Source organism: Oryctolagus cuniculus, chromosome 7 (genome assembly GCF_964237555.1).
Source record: "Oryctolagus cuniculus chromosome 7, mOryCun1.1, whole genome shotgun sequence".
NCBI lineage: Eukaryota > Metazoa > Chordata > Mammalia > Lagomorpha > Leporidae > Oryctolagus > Oryctolagus cuniculus.
This window is the reverse complement of record NC_091438.1, coordinates 10,838,502-10,857,487: the sequence shown is the minus strand read 5'-3', so window position 1 is coordinate 10,857,487 and position 18,986 is coordinate 10,838,502. Positions and strand designations below refer to the sequence as shown.

Here is an 18,986-nt window from a genome sequence, read left to right as displayed (position 1 = left end):
ACTGGGGAGGGCAGGGTGGCGATGTTTGCTTGCTGTAATTTAGTTGCACACGCACAAGAACAATTTTGCATAATAACAGCATAGATATCAGCCAAGCAAGACCATGCCATCTGCGTCGTTCTACCGAGAGACCATCAATCAACACACACTGATTATGAATCTACTCTTTGAGAAGCTGGCTAACTCATTAAGGGCGAGATTAAGAAAAGCAAGACTCACAGACGATACAAATGCACCGGCCTCCAGAGAGCTTAAACTCTAAGTGGGTTGGCAGCTTGTAACCTTTAAAAGAAATAGATAAAATTTTGTATTGTATTGAAATTGGTAGTAGTACCAGGAAAAGACATCCTGGCCTGTTGTCTACACTGCCTGAGGCGATAAAACATCCACTATGGGGAGGGGAGCGTGGTGAACTCTGACCCTTTGCAATGGTTCTGAGAACAAGATCATTTCTTCTCCGCCCAATAGGATGCTTCTGGAGAAGTTTAGGATGGAAACTTGGCTGTAGAACTTGCCAATTAATTTAGCAGAGATTTAAACTATGATGGCCCGGTGTGGAAGAATGGCCGAAGAGGCCTTCCCCAAAACAGACCACTTACAGGGGCAAAGAGGAGCGACGGCAGGGGAGGGAACAGACTTTCTGGGGATGAAATAATAGGAAAAAGAAGCAGAAGCAACATTGGTAGTGACACGTGTGCCTATGACTGGAGCAAAGGCACGAGGGATACGCACGGCAGTCCACGCAGCTTCATGCCAGAAGGAAATACAACCTTGTACAGCAACAGGAGGGCTGAGTGGATCCCAAGGGGATAGAGGAGGAAGGGGTGGGGAGGCACTCTAGCCCAGGAGGTGGACGCGTGCGGGTGTGCTGTGGGTGGGGCAGGAGGAGGCCAGGTGGAGCCCCACTGTTGAGGAAGGGCTTTCGTAGGCGAACCTCACCATCTAATGCCCCCACCAGACTCAAAAAGTAGAACCGAAAGAGCAGGTTATGCCTTTTGATCCTTAAGCAGTCTATTAAGTGGGTCTAGGACAGGGTTATTTTCTGGGTTAAGGAGCAACTGAAGAAGACTATCCTCAGCCGGCGCCGCAGCTCACTAGGCTAATCCTCCGCCTAGTGGCACCGGCACACCGGGTTCTAGCCCCGGTCGGGGCGCCGGATTCTGTCCCGGTTGCCCCTCTTCCAGGCCAGCTCTCTGCTGTGGCCCGGGAGTGCAGTGGAGGATGGCCCAGGTGCTTGGGCCCTGCACCCCATGGGAGACCAGGAGAAGCACCTGGCTCCTGCCTTCGGATCAGCGCGGTGCACCGGCCGTGGCAGCCATTGGAGGGTGAACCAACGGTAAAGGAAGACCTTTCTCTCTCTCTCTCTCTCTCACTGTCCACTCTGCTTGTCAAAAAAAAAAAAAAAAAAAAAAAAAGAGAGAGAGAGAAGACTACCTTAGCTCTCCTTTACTTCCATGGTGAGATTAGCAGGCGCCCTCACTTCCAGTGCCACCTTCCACATGGAGATGAACAACAACAACAAAACCCCCTCATGATCACATCCTGACAGCTAAGGCAGCAGTGACTGGGTGTGCAGGACACAGCCACGAGGAGCCGGTGCAAGCATGGCCGACCAGCTCCGCTCACCACCACTCCAAGCGCTGTGCAGCCTCGGCTGGGAGCCTCCCCGGGGCGGGGGCTGTCCCAAACGTCTACGAGCCTCGTGGCTAAACCACACAGAGTCACCATTTCACGCTGCTGGAGGTCGGAAGTCTGACGTGAGTCTCCAGGTATTGGCGGGGCTGGTCCCTCCAGAGCCATCTCCCACGCCGGCGTGGTGAGTTGCCTTGTTCTCAAATGGCTGCCGTCTGTGACCGTCACCTGCCGCCCTCTCCCCAACACAGGTGGGCACTCTTCTGATAACACCGGGCCCGCCTGGATAATCCCGACGAGTCAGCGCCCTAACTCAGCTGATGAAGAAACTTCACTCCACCTGCAACCAAAGGGCCCTTGTCGCGGAGGCTAACGCGTTCACACACTGCGGGAATTAGGAGGCGGGCGGCCTGGGAGCTGTTATTCTACGAGGGACTCAGCAAGGTGACAACGGGAAACCTTCCGGAGACTCAGGGCCTCGCAAATGGCAGCCTTTGATTGTGTGAGCCCGGACTTCTATGGCCGACGACAGATCACAGGGCCACAGCTGACACTCCCCGTCCTAAGTGGGATCCTAATCATGATCCTGGAGTGCTGAGATCAGCACGCGTGGCGGCTGCTGAGAGGCCACAGTGAACTGGGTTTCTCATTGCGCTACCAGGAACAACCGCTCTACAGGGAAGCTGGAACAACGTGAACAATGAGAAAAGGAAGAAGGAAGAAGACAAAGGAGAGGCAGGGGCAGGGGCAGGGGAGGTGGGGGTGTGAAGGGCTCACTGCAGGGTGGTGGTGAGGCTGCAGGGTGCACTGGCTGTGGTCCCCGAGGTGCAGGCTGATCAAGGCTCTCTCTCAGGGGACAGCAGTGGACTCTGGGAATGAGGCAGGTGACCTTCCCACGGCCCCGGCCGCTTTCTTGGGTGCACACAGAGCTTGTGAGTATTTGGAAAGGGAAGGGTGGGCCCTAGGAGGAGAAAAGCTTTATCAGGGACAAAGGCATGTCAGGGAAGAAGCGGGGAGGGAGGGCGGTTAAACTTAAAAACAGAGAGACCTAAGAACCAATTATGCACTCTGATCCCATCCTTGGGAAAACAAAACAAAACAAAACAAAGCAAAACGAGCAGCTGTTGTAAAGGCTACAATGGGAATAACCAGGCCTGGTGCTGGAGCTGCTGAAGGCACCCAGCTGCTGTCAGGGCAGCCCACGCAGGCTCAGACAACCAGGTCATCGCAGGTCATCTTAGGGAACTGTTGCTAAAATTGTTCAGTTGTGACGACAGGCTTAGCGTTATGAAGGAGAATGTCCTCAGTTTCAGGAGATGTAGGCTACAGGATTCAGACGTTACGGTGTCTCAAATTTACTTTGAAATAGTTTAGCCTCAAATGGAGGAAACACACGTTGAGTCTCTGTAGCAGGAATGTATGTAGGTGGTCATCAAACCATCATGTTGACTTGAAGGTTTCAAAAGTCCATTAATAAAAAGTATGTGTGTGTGAGGGGGGCGGGGAAATCATGCCACACCAGCTAGGTTTCTTTTTTTTCTTTCTTTTTGACAGGCAAAGTTAGACAGAGAGAGAGACAGAGAGGAAGGTCTTCCTTCCGTTGGTTCACCCCCCAAATGGCCGCCAGGGCCGGTGCACTGCGCCAATCCAAAGCCAGGAGCCAGATGCTTCCTCCTGGTCTCCCATGCGGGTGCAGGGCCCAAGCACTTGGGCCATCCTCCACTGCACTCCCGGGCCACAGCAGAGAGCTGGACTGGAAGAGGGGCAACCGGGACAGAACCAGTGCCCCAGCCGGGACCAGAACCTGGGGTGCCGGCGCCGCAGGCGGAGGATTAGCCTAGTGAGCCGTGGCGCTGGCCGCTAGGTTCCTTTTGAGACAGAATTCCTTTCATGTAGCGAGTGTGGGCCACAGCTAGCTGGGTGTTCACAGGTGAGCTCTCACCTGTGGGGTGCAGAGGGCTGGGCGCCCCCTCTGGGGACTTTCCACCTTGGACAAGTGATGGGAGCCCCTTCAGCTCTGATGTTTTACCTGCAGAGCAGAGACAATGCAATGACCCCCGCTGGTAGGAGGAAGTGAAGGAGACACTGCACAAGGCGTGGAGCAGTGTGCCTCGCGTGGGGCTTCCTGGCGAGCACTTGTCAACGTGTGCTGAGCCCTGCGGATGGCTGTGAGCTCCCTCAGCTGCAGGCACAGCCTCAGCTCCTGGGAGAAGGACCCGGAATGTTCAGTGATGGATCTGTGCTGGTATGTGATGCCGTGTTCCACGTGTGCTCTATCGGACATGCTTCTTTTTTTTTTTATCAATGACTTCAAGATATGAAAAACATGTTTATCAAATGAGCAGATGGCAAAAAACTGGGCAGGGGGTGAAGTAATCAACTTTCTTGATTTTGGACAAGAAACATTTACTAGCTGGGAACACAAAGTTCAGTTCCTCTGTTAAAATAACATACGCCACGGCTCAATAGGTTAATCCTCCGCCTACGGCGCTGGCACTCCGGGTTCTAGTCCTGGTTGGGGTGCTGGATTCTGTCCCGGTTGCCCCTCTTCCAGGCCAGCTCTCTGCTGTGGCCAGGGAGTGCAGTGGAGGATGGCCCAAGTGCTTGGGCCCTGCACCCCATGGGAGACCAAGAGAAGCACCTGGCTCCCGGCTTCAGATCGGCGCAGTGTGCCGGCCGCAGCGGCCATTGGAGGGTGAACCAACGGCAAAGGAAGACCTTTCTCTCTGTCTCTCTCTCTCACTGTCCACTCTGCCTGTGAAAAAAACAAACAAAAAAACCCACAACTGTGGGGAGCAAACCGGACTAGACTGAGTTACTGGAATTAAGACTTATTCTATGCATCTGCTCTCCCACAATATGGCGCTGGGAGAGAAGTAAACAGCTTCCGCACAGCTGCCTCCAGTTCAACCAATAAACTGTGGGGCCTGCTCCTGATTGGAGGAGAGCAGCGTACTCGGCGTGTGGGCAGCCGAGTTGGGATTGGCAGAGGAGGACTATAAAGGAGGAGAGAGACGGCATGCACCGGGAACATCTAAGGGGAACATCTAAGGGGAACACCTGTGCAGCCCCCGAGAAGAGCCGGCCGGCGGTGTGCCGCTCCCCTGCGGAAGTGGGGAATGTGGCCAGGGGGAACTGCCCTTCCACGGAGGTGGAAGGGATAGTAGCCAACCCGGGAAGAACCAGCAGCAAACCCGGGGAGGGCCGAGCAGACAGAAAGAACAGCGCAGGGTCCTGTGTCGCTCCTCCACGAAAACGGGGAGCGACATAATGGTGCCGTGACTCGGATAGGAAACTTAGGAGGGAAGAAACGGGAAGAAGCAGGAAAATGCCGGAGAGAGAGACTAGCAAAGAGCCTAGGTGCCGGAAGAAGCTATTGAAAGCCTAGGCATAGACTCGGATATGGACTGTGGGAAAGAAGTTAGGATTGAAAGCGAAAGTGAAAGCTTTCATAGACTCGGATGCGGACTATGGCGGGGAAGCTAGGAGATTGAAAGCGAAAGTGAAACCTGGAGGAGGCTTGGACTCAGATACGGACTGTGGGGAGAAGCCAGGAGAAATGAGAGGAATATTGTTGGAAGAAAACTTAAGGAAACATACCGGGTAGAGAAAAATGTTAGGGAGGATGAAGCCGCGAGTGCAGGCCGAGGCGGAGATATAAGCCACCTTGGAATTCTTCAAGTCACCCCGGGAAGCAAGAGGCGAAGATCTGGAACCAGAGGCAGAGACGTGGGCTGCCAGGATTCGCCAGGTTAGTCCGGGGAACTTGGACTGAATGCCGGTGGTGGCGGAAACATTCGCGGAAGCCGCCGCGTGCAGAGAGAGCACGGGGCGTGAATAAATAGGGAACGCGGGGCTGGCGCGAGGCCGTGGTGCGGGTGCGAAGTGCGTGGAGACCGCGGAGCGTGCGCGCAGAGCCGGGAACCCGCCGGTGGGGCGAGGCGCCGGGAAGCCGCGCAGAGCCGTGAAGCTGCCGCGGGGCGAGGTGCCGAGAAGCAGCCTCAGGGCGAGCGCCGCCGGGAAGCCGCAGGGATAAGAGAAACAGAAGTTTAGAAGTAAAATGAGAGAAATAAGAATGCTGGCAGATAGAAGTAAAATGGGAGAAATAGGAATGCCCGGAGATAGAGAAATAGAGAAATAGAAAGGCCTCCCCACAACATGGCAATGAGAGAGCTTGGATTCGGTCTGCCTGATTAAGGTGGTAAGCACCAGCAAGCAGCTCGACCAGAGTATGAGCTGCAGGTCACCGAAGATAGGCACGAACCAACACTAATAAGTCTCCCCCACAATACGGCAATGAGAAAGCTTGGATTCGGTCTGCCTGATTAAGGCTGTAAGCGCCAGCAGGTGGCTCGACCAAAGTATGAGCCGCAGGCCACCGAACACAGGCACGCATCAGCGCCTAAAAACCTCCTCACAACATGGCGAAGAGAGGACCCGGATTCGGTTTGCCTGATTGATAGGACTTGTAAGAACCTGTGGCAACTCTAGCAAGCAGAGCAGAGTGTGTGCCACGGGGCACCGAAGACAGGCGCGTATCAACGCCAAAAAATAAAAAGAAAGGGGGATCTGTGGGGAGCAGTCCGGACTGGACTGAGTTACTGGAATTAAGACTTATTCTATGCATCTGCTCTCCCACAATATGGCGCTGGGAGAGAAGTAAACAGCTTCTGCACAGCTGCCTCCAGTTCAACCAATAAACTGTGGGGCCTGCTCCTGATTGGAGGAGAGCAGCGTACTCGGCGTGTGGGCAGCCGAGTTGGGATTGGCAGAGGAGGACTATAAAGGAGGAGAGAGACGGCATGCACCGGGAACATCTAAGGGGAACATCTAAGGGGAACACCTGTGCAGCCCCCGAGAAGAGCCGGCCGGCGGTGTGCCGCTCCCCTGCGGAAGTGGGGAATGTGGCCAGGGGGAACTGCCCTTCCACGGAGGTGGAAGGGATAGTAGCCAACCCGGGAAGAACCAGCAGCAAACCCGGGGAGGGCCGAGCAGACAGAAAGAACAGCGCAGGGTCCTGTGTCGCTCCTCCACGAAAACGGGGAGCGGCAACAACAAATTCGACTGTGTAAGGATGGACAGAGGCTAGGGAGGTCCTGGGCCTGAAACCCATCCTTAGGGAAAAGACCCTGGACTTCAGTGGGCTGCAGCTTTGATATGAGCCAGCACACCCTAGAACTACGGAAGCCCAGTTGGAGGGGGAAGCATGCTGGCGGCTCCTGGTTCCTTTGGAGCATTTATGTTGATGGTTCTGGGCATGGCAGACCACAGCCGAGGGTCTGACCAGGTGCGGCTGGGTGCTGTGCACCTCCCCGGCAGCCTGACTTTGCAAAGCAGCGAGTCAGGTTAGCTCTCATCTTCATCTGATCACTTGGGCAGGGCGAGGGTCGGGGAGACACCACTAGCCGGACCTCTGGTTAGAAAATGGAGCTGTAAGCTCTTTAGTCACAACGGCCTCATAAGCCAAAACACGCGAACGCTATGTGGCCCCTTTCTCTCTCCGTGTGCCTGGGCTTCCATTCTTCATTCTCTGCTTTTGTCTCCCTCAAAGTGTTTCTTTTAACGTTGTCTGTCTCTGCATATTTCTCTCAGTTGTTCCTATTTGGTTCTTTAAACAAAAAGCCAATTTGTTGTTGCTGTTTAGGACTGCGTAACAAAATACCATCCCATTTCTGTTCTTAATTTCCCAAGCAGATTAGCACACTATTACATCACGACTTTTTAAACTTGCAAGAAACTTACAAGAACATAGTATGTTCTTTAATTTCTGAGATAATGTAACTAGATAATGTAATTAGCATAGTGGTATCCAAGCACCTAATAATATCAGTTATCTTCTCGTTTGAAAACTAATCCAGCCCGCACTGCGGCTCACTAGGCTAATCCTCCGCCTTGCGGCGCCGCCACACCGGGTTCTAGTCCCGGTCGGGGCGCCGGATTCTGTCCCGGTTGCCCCTCTTCCAGGCCAGCTCTCTGCTGTGGCCCGGGAGTGCAGTGGAGGATGGCCCAGGTGCTTGGGCCCTGCACCCCATGGGAGACCAGGAGAAGCACCTGGCTCCTGGCTTCGGATCAGCGCGGTGCTCCGGCCGCAGCGCGCCAGCCGCGGTGGCCATTGGAGGGTGAACCAACGGCAAAGGAAGACCTTTCTCTCTCTCTCACTGTCCACTCTGCCTGTCAAAAACAAAAAACAAAAAACAAAAAAAAAACAAAAAAACAAAACTAATCCAGATGTAGATAGAATCTCCAGGTACAAGGAATCCAAAGTCATCTGCTGTCTCACTTGTCTGTAGCAGGGTCAGGAAAGGCACAGCACAAAATGTCACCACACCCTCTGCTACGACTGCTTCCAAGGCCAGCAACCTGCAAATTCGCCTCCGAGAACGGGTGCCCCACGAAAACATGCAAATGCCGTGTCCTGTGTTGACCTACAGCCTATTATACCATCACTATAACAAAACCACCATGGCCAACATGCCCACTCCCGGCACGTGCCTGATGCCATGACACTTCCAAGACTTCCTAAAGGGCCAGGAGGTGGGCAGTCACCGAGTTCCTGGGAATCTCCTCCCTTTTGTGGGAAACTCCAGCCCTGCGCCTCCGGATCATATAGGCGATGACCCCAAATCTCGTGGCATGCAGCTCGCTCTAAAGCCTGCCGCACTCGCTCTGCAGTGTGTACTTCCCACTTCTCGTTGAGAAGTCTCCTGCCTCCGCTGGTCTTTCTCTGTGCCTCATCCTCTAATTCTTTTGTGCATCAGAGAACGCGGGCGGCTTGGTCTCCCGACATAGGAACACGGAGTCAGGTGGAAGCCAACACCACTCCAGGCTTCTCAGCTCTTAGACAGAGCCCGCTCTGCAGTACCTAGACAAAAATACCCAGGCTTTCAGAAAGAGAGGAGGGAATACTGATGATACTGAGCGGTGCCTTTTCCCTCTAGTGCCCTGCGTGGGAAGGATGCAGATCGGCACCCAGTGGTCAGACTTCCTCCTAAAAGTTGAGGAGGCAAAGCAGGCAAAACAAGTTCCCTCAAATAAACCATTTGTTCATGAAAATACTGTATCTGGGGCTGTCCCAACCAGGGTATTTCCCCTTCCCTGTCTCCTCCAAATGAGCTTTCAATCTCAGACAACAGCGGTGTTTTGTCACAGCTCAGCATCCCGGGCAGGGCTCACCCCTGGAGGTAGGACCCTCGGAGGGTGGTGTGGGTCAAGTTCCAGGTGCTGCTTCCTCACACTGTGTCCCCTGCTTTGGGGACAGGCAGGCAGAGAGCTCCACCCCACAGGGGACCCCGGTTCTCACGTGGCTGCCACTTCAGCACCAACTACTACGCCCAGGGAGGTGCTCCAGCTTTGTGACTCAGCTCCTGGCCTTGGAACCCACCGGTCCACGTGGCACAGAGGGAGCCCAAAGCCACACGGGCTGTGGGAATACAGGGAGGACCCCCATCTCCCGGCTGTGTTCTGGGAGGGCCTGTTCTCCAAAGAACAGGTTTGGAATTCTACTATTTACCATAAAAGATCTAATAACCCAAGTCCACAGCCAGGCACGCACAAGAGACATATAATGCCTGCCTATTGAATGTTTACCCCAAAGCAGCTCATTATTCAAGACACAGTTGGAAGCCTCCTCGCCCACCAGCCCCTCCTCCCCTCTCCTTCTCCCTCCCCACCCCATCGGGCTCCTCCTTGAGGGCTGTGGCTCTGCTTGCGTCCTCACATCTGTAATTCTCCGAGTTAGTCCCTAAAGCAGGGGTGGGGAAGCTTTCTGCTGATGAGGGGGTCACTTAGGTATTTCTAAGGTCATTCACGGGCCACACAGAATTATCCACGTAAAGATCAGCCCTATACAGACTTTCTGTATTTTAATCCCTGCTGGCTGTTGTCTTGGCTGGACCAGGCCAAATGATCTCGAGGGCCTTATGTGGCCCGCAGGCTGGACACCCCCGACCCCTGCTCTAAAGCAAAGCAAGATCTAGCTTTGGGCGTGCTTATTTTGACCTTTAAACACAGGTCAACATCCTCACTTCCGCTAAGGAGAGCAGCTGTAGCTCTTCTCCCAGGCCAGCTGAGAGGGGGCTGCCCCATGAGGCTGTGGTTGTCAGGACAAAATGTCCTGTGATGTCCCGGGGAGGGGGGCACCAGGCCAGTCTCCCTGATTGGTTGCAAGGGCTTAAGCAGGGACCCCGTGACAAGGAGACCACCTTCCCCATGGTGGACAGGGATTTTGCCATTGCTAGGATGCTGAACTAAAACAGTGGCTTTGCTGTGCCCTCAGCACCATAGACTGACCAAGGTCATTCCACTGCATTTGAAACATGCCAGAATACATCTTGTCTTAAGGCTACTAAGAGTATCTGACAACACACACAATCACTCATCACTCATGAATCAACAGTGTCTATTTGCACCTGACACTTTGGTCCCAGAGACACCTGGGACCCCTTTCCCTCCAGTGGGGTAGGGTGTATATGCTTATCAAATTCCAAGACCAGGGGCTGGTGCCATGGCGCAGTAGGTTAATCCTCTGCCTGTGGCACCAGCATCCCATATGGGCGCCGGTTCTAGTCCCAGCTGCTCCTCTTCTAATCCAGCTCTCTGCTATGGCCTAGGAAAGCAGTAGAAGATGGCCCAAGTCCTTGGGCCCCTGCACCCACATGGAAGACTGGGAAGAAGCACCTGGCTCCTAATAGGCACAGCTCCGGCCAATGAGGCCACCTGGGGAGTGAACCAACGGATGGAAGATCCTTCCCTCTGTCTCTCCCTCTCACCGTCTGTAACTCTCTCAAATAAATAAATAAAATTTTTAAAAAATTCCACTTCTGGAGCCTGCTGGACACCGTGGGGGGTTAGCGAAGTGGACGGAGAGAGCCAGGACTGCGTAAGGTGTGTGGATGTGCCATGGGGCTCTGCATCTCGTCAGCCCACCAGCTGCACCCTGCCATCCTGCACCGGCCCGTGCCTCTCTGCTCCACGCATGTCACTTTAGAAAGCTTGTTGTCTTTGTGTCTCCGTTTTCCACCCACGACACCTGCTGGGACAGCAGGTCCTCGATCATGTTTGTTGAAATAACAAAAAACATTAAGTTAGGTTAAAAACGTGCTCCAGTAACCACTGCTGTGCCCTTTGTGTCCACGCTATGCTGGTGCTATGTGAATGATCTCATCAAGTCTTTACCGCAGTAATAGTTCAAGTACAACAGCATGATGTTGGTTACAAAGATGAGGCTCAAAGAGGTCAAGGTGTGGGTCAAGTCCCACTCCAAGAGAAACCAATACACGGGGTTCATAGGCCCCCAGCCCCATGCTTTCAGGATCGTGCCCGGGGGGTCAACGGAGGCACCTGGGTCAGTGCCATTTGGGCCGGGCACGGCTTCACAGGCTTGTGGCGTCTGCACTGATGTCCAAAGAGGGGTAGGTGTGTGAGACAGAAAGGTGGCGGGGCGAGGAGGGGAAGGGCTTTGCACACCCAAGGCACAGCTCACTCCCGCCGTGGCCCACCCCCTGCTCGCCGGCCTGGGGTTGATACGTACAGGTCAGCACGGCCAGGGAGCGGTTCTTGGGCATATTCTCTTCCCTCTGGGCCACGAGCGAGCTGTTGGGCTCTGCTTGGTAGGCACACAGCGCCTCCCACTCCTTCTCCAGCCGGTTCTTGTTCTTCAAGTGGTCCTCCATGTAGGCCTGGGAAGGAAATCGCACAGTCAGGAGGTGTGTGGGAGGCTGGGAGCTGGTAAGAGCACAGGGCACCACAGGATGGAGCACCAGGGGACTTCAAGAGCTGCTAGGAAGATGGCATGACAAGCTGTCTCCTTAGGGGCTGGCACTGTGGCGCAGTAGGCTAAGCCTCTGCCCGAGGCGCTGGCATCCCATGTGGGTGCTGGCGGCTGCCTCCCGGCTGCTCCGCTTCCCATCCGGCTCCCTGCTGATGGCCTGGGAAAGCAGCAGAAGGCGGCCCAAGCGCTTGGGCCCCTACACCTGTGTGGGAGATCTGGAAGAAGCTCCTGGCTCCTGGCTTCGGATCAGCTGTTGTGGACATTTGGGGAGTGAACCAGCAGATGGAAGCCTTTTCTCTCTCTCTCCTTCTCTCTTTCTGTAACTCTACCTCTCAAAGAAATAAAAAGATCTGGGAAAAAGATGTCCTCTTATTTTTTTAATTCATGCATAGTTTGTTCATTATTTGCGTTTTCTGTGAACTTTCTGTAGATTACTTGTGATTTTGTTTGTGTGTTGGGCCCACTGTGAGTGCTGAGCTTGAGTGTCAAGAAATCTTGGATTACAAAGTGTATTTTTTTCCCCAAAGAAACCTCTTATTTAAGGCAAACAGATTTTATGAATTTCATAAATACAACTTTAGGAATATAGTGATTCTTCCCACGACACCCACACTCCTACCCACTCTCCCACCCCCTGCTCCTCCTCCCTCTGCCACTCCCAGTCCCATTCTCCACTAAGATCTTTTTCAATTAACTTTATACACAGAAGACAAACTCTACACTTAGAGTTCAACAACTTGAATGGAAAACAAAAACAACAAAAAACTGTTCCTCAACAGTCAAGACAAGGGCTATTCAAAGTCATAGCATCTTGAAATTAGTTTCACTTTTTTGTTTTTTTTTTTTTTTAGAATCTTGATTAACTTTAAAGACGCACCCAAGAATGATAAATCTTTTGCAAGCACCTAGACATAATTATAATACAACTCTTTGAGGACAGAGGTCCTGTGTGGGAAGTTAGTGCACAGTGACTCCTGTTGTTAATTTAACAATTATCGCTCTTATGTATATGTCAGTGATCACCCGAGGCTCTTGACATGAGCTGCCTAGGCTATGGAAGCCTTTTGAGTCCACAAACTCCATCAGTATTTGGACAGGGCCATAAGCAAAGCGGAAGTTCTCTCCTCCCTTCAGAGAAAAGCACCTCCTTCTTTGATGGCCACTCCACAAAGTCTGTCCTTGAGCTTGGATGAAGTGTTAGGGACAGAGACAAACCCCCTGCAGACCACATTTGATTAGCCAACCAAAGACTGCTAGAAAGTGTGTCCTGCCAGACAGTAGGTGAAGAGGAGGGGTGAGTCAGAGAGGGTGTTGAAGGGCACCCATGCACCATGCTTTGAAGGAGGACGGAGTTCACGTGGAAAAGGGGCAGGCACCAGCACCAGGGCTCGGGGGTCTGGCCCGGGGGTGAGCTGTGTTGAGGAGCAGGAGGAGGGCAGGTGTAAAGGCTGGTGGGGCAGGAAGCATATTGGGAGGTCTGCATGAGACCAGTGGGCCCCGACCGTGTGAGCCATGAGCTGGGTCTGCAGGCTGTGTGTCTGGAGCTTGCAGACGGACGTCCCCGAGAGCAGCCCTCTCCACCTCAGAGAAGGCATAAACAGCAGACACAACGCCGCTGCACAGGGCGGAGACGTGCTGTAGGTGGGTGAGAGAAACAGCGCTGAACCTCAGTCAGCAATTTTTCTCTAAGAAAACCACTAGTTACCAACAGATACAATGTGGTTATAGTGCCTGGAAATGAACAGGAAGCGCACAGTTTGAAAACTATTTTATATATCCAATCAAAATCCTGTAGAAACAGCTTAATTCAGAGACCCTCTCGAATAGGGATGGAACCTGCACCCTCCTCCCCAGAGCGCCTCCAATTTAGTGGTCACTGCAGGGGATGGACTGAGAGAGGTGGGGGTCTCTCCTGCTTTCCTCCGGGCTGTGGGCGTGCTGGCCTGTTCAAAGGGAATACCAATCATTTAATTGGGAGCATGCAATAGGATGTGCACTGTTCTATGAAATACGTGCGCTGGCACTGTGGGCACCACAAACATGAAAACACAGGGATGCAGTCGGTGAGCACTAGGATGGCCACAGTCATCTTATACTTTACTTCTAGGGCCAGGGAGCTCGGCCCAATTTCTCTGGAGGGCTGAACCGCTCTTCCAGTTCCGTATGCACAGTCATTGATCTCAAAACTGTCAAACTTTTTGGAACCCGCTGGATGATGGGATGCATTTAAGACACGGGGCGGCTCGGATCTGTGCAGAACATTGAAGCAGCCTCTGGCATAAAACACAAAACCAACGGCAGCAAAGACCCGTCCCTTGGCCGTTCCGATCTTCGTGTTTCTGGGCACCGAAGCGGTGACCACTAGGAAGACAATGGAGAAGACAAAGGCGTCCTGCACGTTCCCGGCCACAAAGACGCACACCGCCAGCGCAGGCTGCTCCGTTCTTATCCATCTGTTTGGCTGAGAAACAGCTGGGGATTTAAGGGGAAGCATTTCAAAGGACCAAACCCAGCTGCAATCCTGCACCCACAGGAAATGAGGGCTTGTCCTCCAACCTTTGCTTGTGGTTTTCAATGTGTTGTGTGTGGATACAGGTTTCCAAGTGTGTGCACACACACATGCACACACACAAAGACTTTCGCGCTGCCTGGCCAGGCTGTCCTTGTCTAGCCTCACCTCCACCTGCTGCCCTCCACTTTCCATGCCCCGACAATGCCCCCTCTTCCATCAGGAGCTCTGCTCAGTCTCTCCCTGCCCAGCGCGGCACCCACTCCAGGCGATGGCAGAGAAGCCTGCCAGGAACACATTTTCCGTGACTAGTAGCAGGAACCTCACGGCTGCTCTGAGCTAAAGAAAATGAGCTGGCTGCTCTGCTCTGGCCAGCCCCCACACCCAGGCGGCCCTCAGGGTTCCCCTGCGTGGGCGAGAAACACCCTGCAGAGATTTGCTGAGTTAGGAAACTAGGCAAAATTCAAATGTCTCAGGCTTAGAAAACAGAAACTACAAACTGCGTTCTTCTGAGATGATCATTACGTTGTATCAGATACACATTTTTGCGCCAAAGTGATGCCGATGGAGAACACATTTTGGCACGACATAATATTTCAGTTTTGTGAGAACACTGACAACTCATCCTGCCTGAAATTCGGTGTGTGAAGGGGGCCGTGGGAGGTGAGGGTAGCTCTGGCAAGAATGTACGGCTTGGGTGTGTTTCTGTTGTTCACTTTTCTCAAGGATGATTAATGTGTAGTCCTACAAGTTAGACGTAAAAAGGTTCCTGGCAAAACCATCTGGGGTCCTTCAGAAAAATGCTCTTTTTTGTGTGTGTGTGTGTGTGCAAAACCCATCATGAACAAGTGAGCTTCTTTCAATAAAACATGACAAAGTCCTAAAATGCTGAACTTGGGCAGGTTCAATCCATTTTTCAAGATCATCTGCAAAGGGGCACTGAGTATTATCTGAACCCCCACACACTCGGGATGCTTGAATGTTTACATTTGTCCCAGCGATGGGTGCGAAATCACACTGCAAGTTCACTTGATTTCTACGTTTATGCCAAGAAACATAAGCTGAGCTTCTGGTAAGCAAGACTGGGGCCGGGAAGGAAGAGCAGGTGGAGACGGAGTATTTGTCACGGAGAATTAAGTGCCCTGGACACAGACTTGATTGCCTCAACATTGAGACAGTTTTAGAGCTTCCCGCTCCATCAGCCTGGGTTCGTCCTATTCTGCTCGTCTGCATTTGGTGCTGTGCTGTTCTTTTCAATGAACACTTTTTTTTTTTTTTTTTTTTTTTGGACAGGCAGAGTGGACAGTGAGAGAGAGAGAGACAGAGAGAGAAAGGTCTTCCTTTGCTGTTGGTTCACCCTCCAATGGCCGCTGCAGCTGGCGCGCTATGGCCGGCGCACCACGCTGATCCCAAGGCAGGAGCCAGGTACTTCTCCTGGCCTCCCACAAGGGTGCAGGGGCCCAAGCACTTGGGCCATCCTCCACTGCACTCCCGGGCCACAGCAGAGAGCTGGCCTGGAAGAGGGGCAACTGGGACAGAATCTGGCGTCCCGACCGGGACTAGAACCTGGTGTGCCGGCGCCACTAGGTGGAGGATTAGCCTAGTGAGCCGCGGCACCGGCCTCAATGAACACTTTTATGTAATATCATTTCTGGCATTCAACGGATGTAATTTGCCCCCCATCACGTCTTAGGACGCTTCCCTCTTTTGTGGTTTGTGGGCAAGACACTTCTCATCAGTGATTCTGTGAGGCAGTCAGGCCCTTGCAGTACAAGAACACGCTTTTAAACAACCAAAGAAAAAGCAGCAAGAAGGGCCATAGAAACTTCATCGTGTGCAGACCCCTGCCCTCCGAGGACGTGAGAAACGTGCAGTGGGGCAGGTAGAACACCCCCACTGGGACAGAGGCATCGTCTGGAATTCTTAGGTAATTTCAACAACGCTAACAGTCTTCCCATAGTGGGCATTTCGCTGTAGGTGTTTCAAAAACTGGCATTTAAATGCTTTTATTTTCTACATGAGTGCATGTGTGAGAGATGTGGTGGTGGCAGTGGTGGGAGGACTTGTTTTTTTTTTTTTTTTTTTTTTGAAACTGCAACTTTTTTGTTCCATAAATAGTCCATATAGCAAGGGAAGGTAAGCAGGATGCAAACAGAAGCCACTGGTAGCTGAGCACGCAGCACAAACAGCGAGGCTTTGGTAAACTCCACCCTCTGGGTACGTGTGTGGGCTGCTTTGTTTCCCCCAGGACTGACTCCAATTGTGCAGGCTTCCGACACTGCAATTCTACAGAATTTTCTTTTTTAAGTTGAAAAGATTCTGATAGAGGCTTGCAACTCAGCTATGGGGACACCAAGGCCCAGAGAATTTGTCCATACGCTGAGATGCACTGCTGGTTGCGTCCTGGCCTGTGGCTGCAGCCTCCCCACTGGACTTGTGACCATCATATCGGTTTTCCAGTTCCGTCTTCCCAGAACAACCAGATTATCATTTCTAATAATAATACACAACCTATTTCAAAACCCATCAAACGCCTAGACTTACAGTTTCCTTTGTCCAAATCTCATTTTTTTTTCCAGCCGATTACTTTCTACTCCAGTAAGACTCTATTCCCCAGAGGTTGACAGAGCCACCCCCAGTCTTTCTCTATATTTCATTTATGTGCATTTTCCTGTGATGCATCTACCTAAACTTCAAGGTCCAGTCAAATTCCACCCCCTTCCTGAGCCTGATTAGGACATGCCCAACCCACTGCCTATGATCTCCTACAATTCCACCCCCACATGAAACACTAGTTACAAAATCCATCTCCCGGGCATCAACCATGTTCTGCTTTGGGTCTACTATGGCTTCAAGCTCCGATGGGACTCAGATTAATTTTATGTTCTGGCAGGGCGGACGGAGAGAGGACTGTCTTGGCCACTTGGCACGTGCCCTGGGCACACGGCCAACATTTGTTGAATGGTATTTTTAATCTGGAAATTTCTAGAGGTTGACATGGTGGCACAGCAGGTTAAGCCACTGCCTGGGAGGCCCGTGTCCCACACTGGAGTGCTGGTTCAAGTCCTAGCTACTCTGTTTCCAATCTAGTTCCGGGGTTAATGCGCCTGGAAAACAATGGATGATGGCTCAAGTACTTGGGCTCCTGCTACCCATGAGGAAGACCTGAATGGAGCTCTTGGCTCCTGGCTTCAGCCTGGCTGCTGCAGCCATCTGGGGACTGAACCAACAAAAGGGAGATCCCTCTCTCTTTCACCCTGATTTTCAAATAAAGACATCTTTTTTAAAAATCTGGAAATTTCCATAAACCATCTGTGTGACAGATAAACTTTGTATAATGATGACAGCTATGGAAATCCATTTCCTTTGAGTCTTCTGAAGGAACTTCCCCAAAAAGCAACATAAGGAATTTGGAAAGTTTCATTATACACTTTCTTTGTGTTCTTACCTTCTGGATTATCCAACAAACAACTTTATAACTCACGCCAAATAGGGGGTGGCACATCCCAGTGTTCCCAGCACAGCCCCAACTTGGTGGCAACTTTGTAAAATCAGAGCCCTGGCAACCGCAGCAATAAGGAGTCTTCAACAACAGGGAGCTTTCAATTTTTTGTTTAAAGATTATTTTATTTGAAGCCGGCGCCGCGGCTCACTAGGCTAATCCTCCGCCTAGCGGCGCCGGCACACCGGGTTCTAGTCCCGGTCGGGGCGCCGGATTCTGTCCCGGTTGCCCCTCTTCCAGGCCAGCCCTCTGCTGTGGCCAGGGAGTGCAGTGGAGGATGGCCCAGGTGCTTGGGCCCTGCACCCCATGGGAGACCAGGAGAAGCACCTGGCTCCTGCCTTCAGATCAGCGTGGTGTGCTGGCCGCAGCGGCCATTGAAGGGTGAACCAACGGCAAAGGAAGACCTTTCTCTCTGTCTCTCTCTCTCACTGTCCACTCTGCCTGTCAAAAAAGAAAAGCAGAGTTACAGAGAGAGAGCGAGCAAGAGAGAGAGAGAGAAAGTCTTCCATCTGCTGGTTCACTCCCCAAATGGCCACAATGGCTAGGCCAAAGCCCGGAGCCAGGAACTTCATTTGGGTCTCCCACCTGGATGCAGGGGCCCAAGGACTTGGGTCAGCCTCTGCTGCTTTTCCCAGGCCGTTAGCAGGGATCTGGATCAGACGTGGAGCACCCGGGACTCGAAGTGGTACCCATATGGGATGCGGCACTGCAGGTGGCGGTTTTACTCACTATGCCATAGCACCGGCCCCCAACTCTTTGATTTTTTTTTTGAAGTTGTAAACTTCTAGATCCCATGTTGAGTGCTCTGTTTCTCTGGAGCCTTCTCGCTCAGCTCTGCCCATTCTGGGACTCTGTGTGCGCTCATCAATACCTCTCATTTGGGGAATACTACGTGCTGCCAGCAGTACAGCTGGATCTGGGTCTCCTCCATGGCGGTTAGCAAGCCTGTCTTAGCAACACGAGTAACTTTTCACAGGACAAGAAGCCCTTGTTCCGGGGCCTCCTAAGTGCTTCTGCACTGCAGCCTGAAGAAGGGAGCTATGGGAGGGTCAAGAGAAGGTGATGACAACAGCAGGTAAGCGCCAGCCAGGTGCAGCTGCGATCACCCCGTGCTGTTTGCAGAACCGTGTTAGCTCATTCAGTCTGACAGCCCAGCGACGTCCATCACGATCGCTCCCCCTGGTTCTGACAGAATGTTTGCAAGCACACCTTTAATCTTTCAGAGTTGGTCACTCACGTTCTTGACAATGTTTTTGAGTTCCAGCTGGAAGAATTCAGCCTGACACTGCCCAGTGTTCGACACCCTTAAGGGAGTTTCAGGGAAGCTAATTCCAGATGAGCCCTGAGTAGGGAAGTGGTTCAGAATGTGTGTTTTCCAAGTTGTGGCCAGCACACACTGTCTTGGCCTTGATCCCAAACCACATGACATCAGCACTGACAACAGCTGAAGGTACAGCTGCTACCGTTTTGAGAAGGACGACAACAGATTTCAGAAGACCCATTTGATGAGAAATATTAACTCAGCCTAAGGTGTTCCCATTTAATCTCTCATTTCTGATCTCATCCCTCCAGGT

General features: G+C 52.4%; 1 protein-coding gene across 2 annotated transcripts in view; it reads right to left on the bottom strand.

The window, feature by feature from the left end:
- Positions 1-18,986, bottom strand: part of PTPRN2 (protein tyrosine phosphatase receptor type N2) — a 1,115,035-nt gene that overhangs the window by 75,838 nt on the left and 1,020,211 nt on the right. For both annotated transcript variants that reach the window (XM_051857048.2, XM_051857049.2), the window contains one exon: positions 11,162-11,309. In XM_051857048.2, the coding sequence (XP_051713008.2) occupies positions 11,162-11,309 (148 nt within the window). The remainder of the gene's footprint in view (positions 1-11,161; positions 11,310-18,986) is intronic.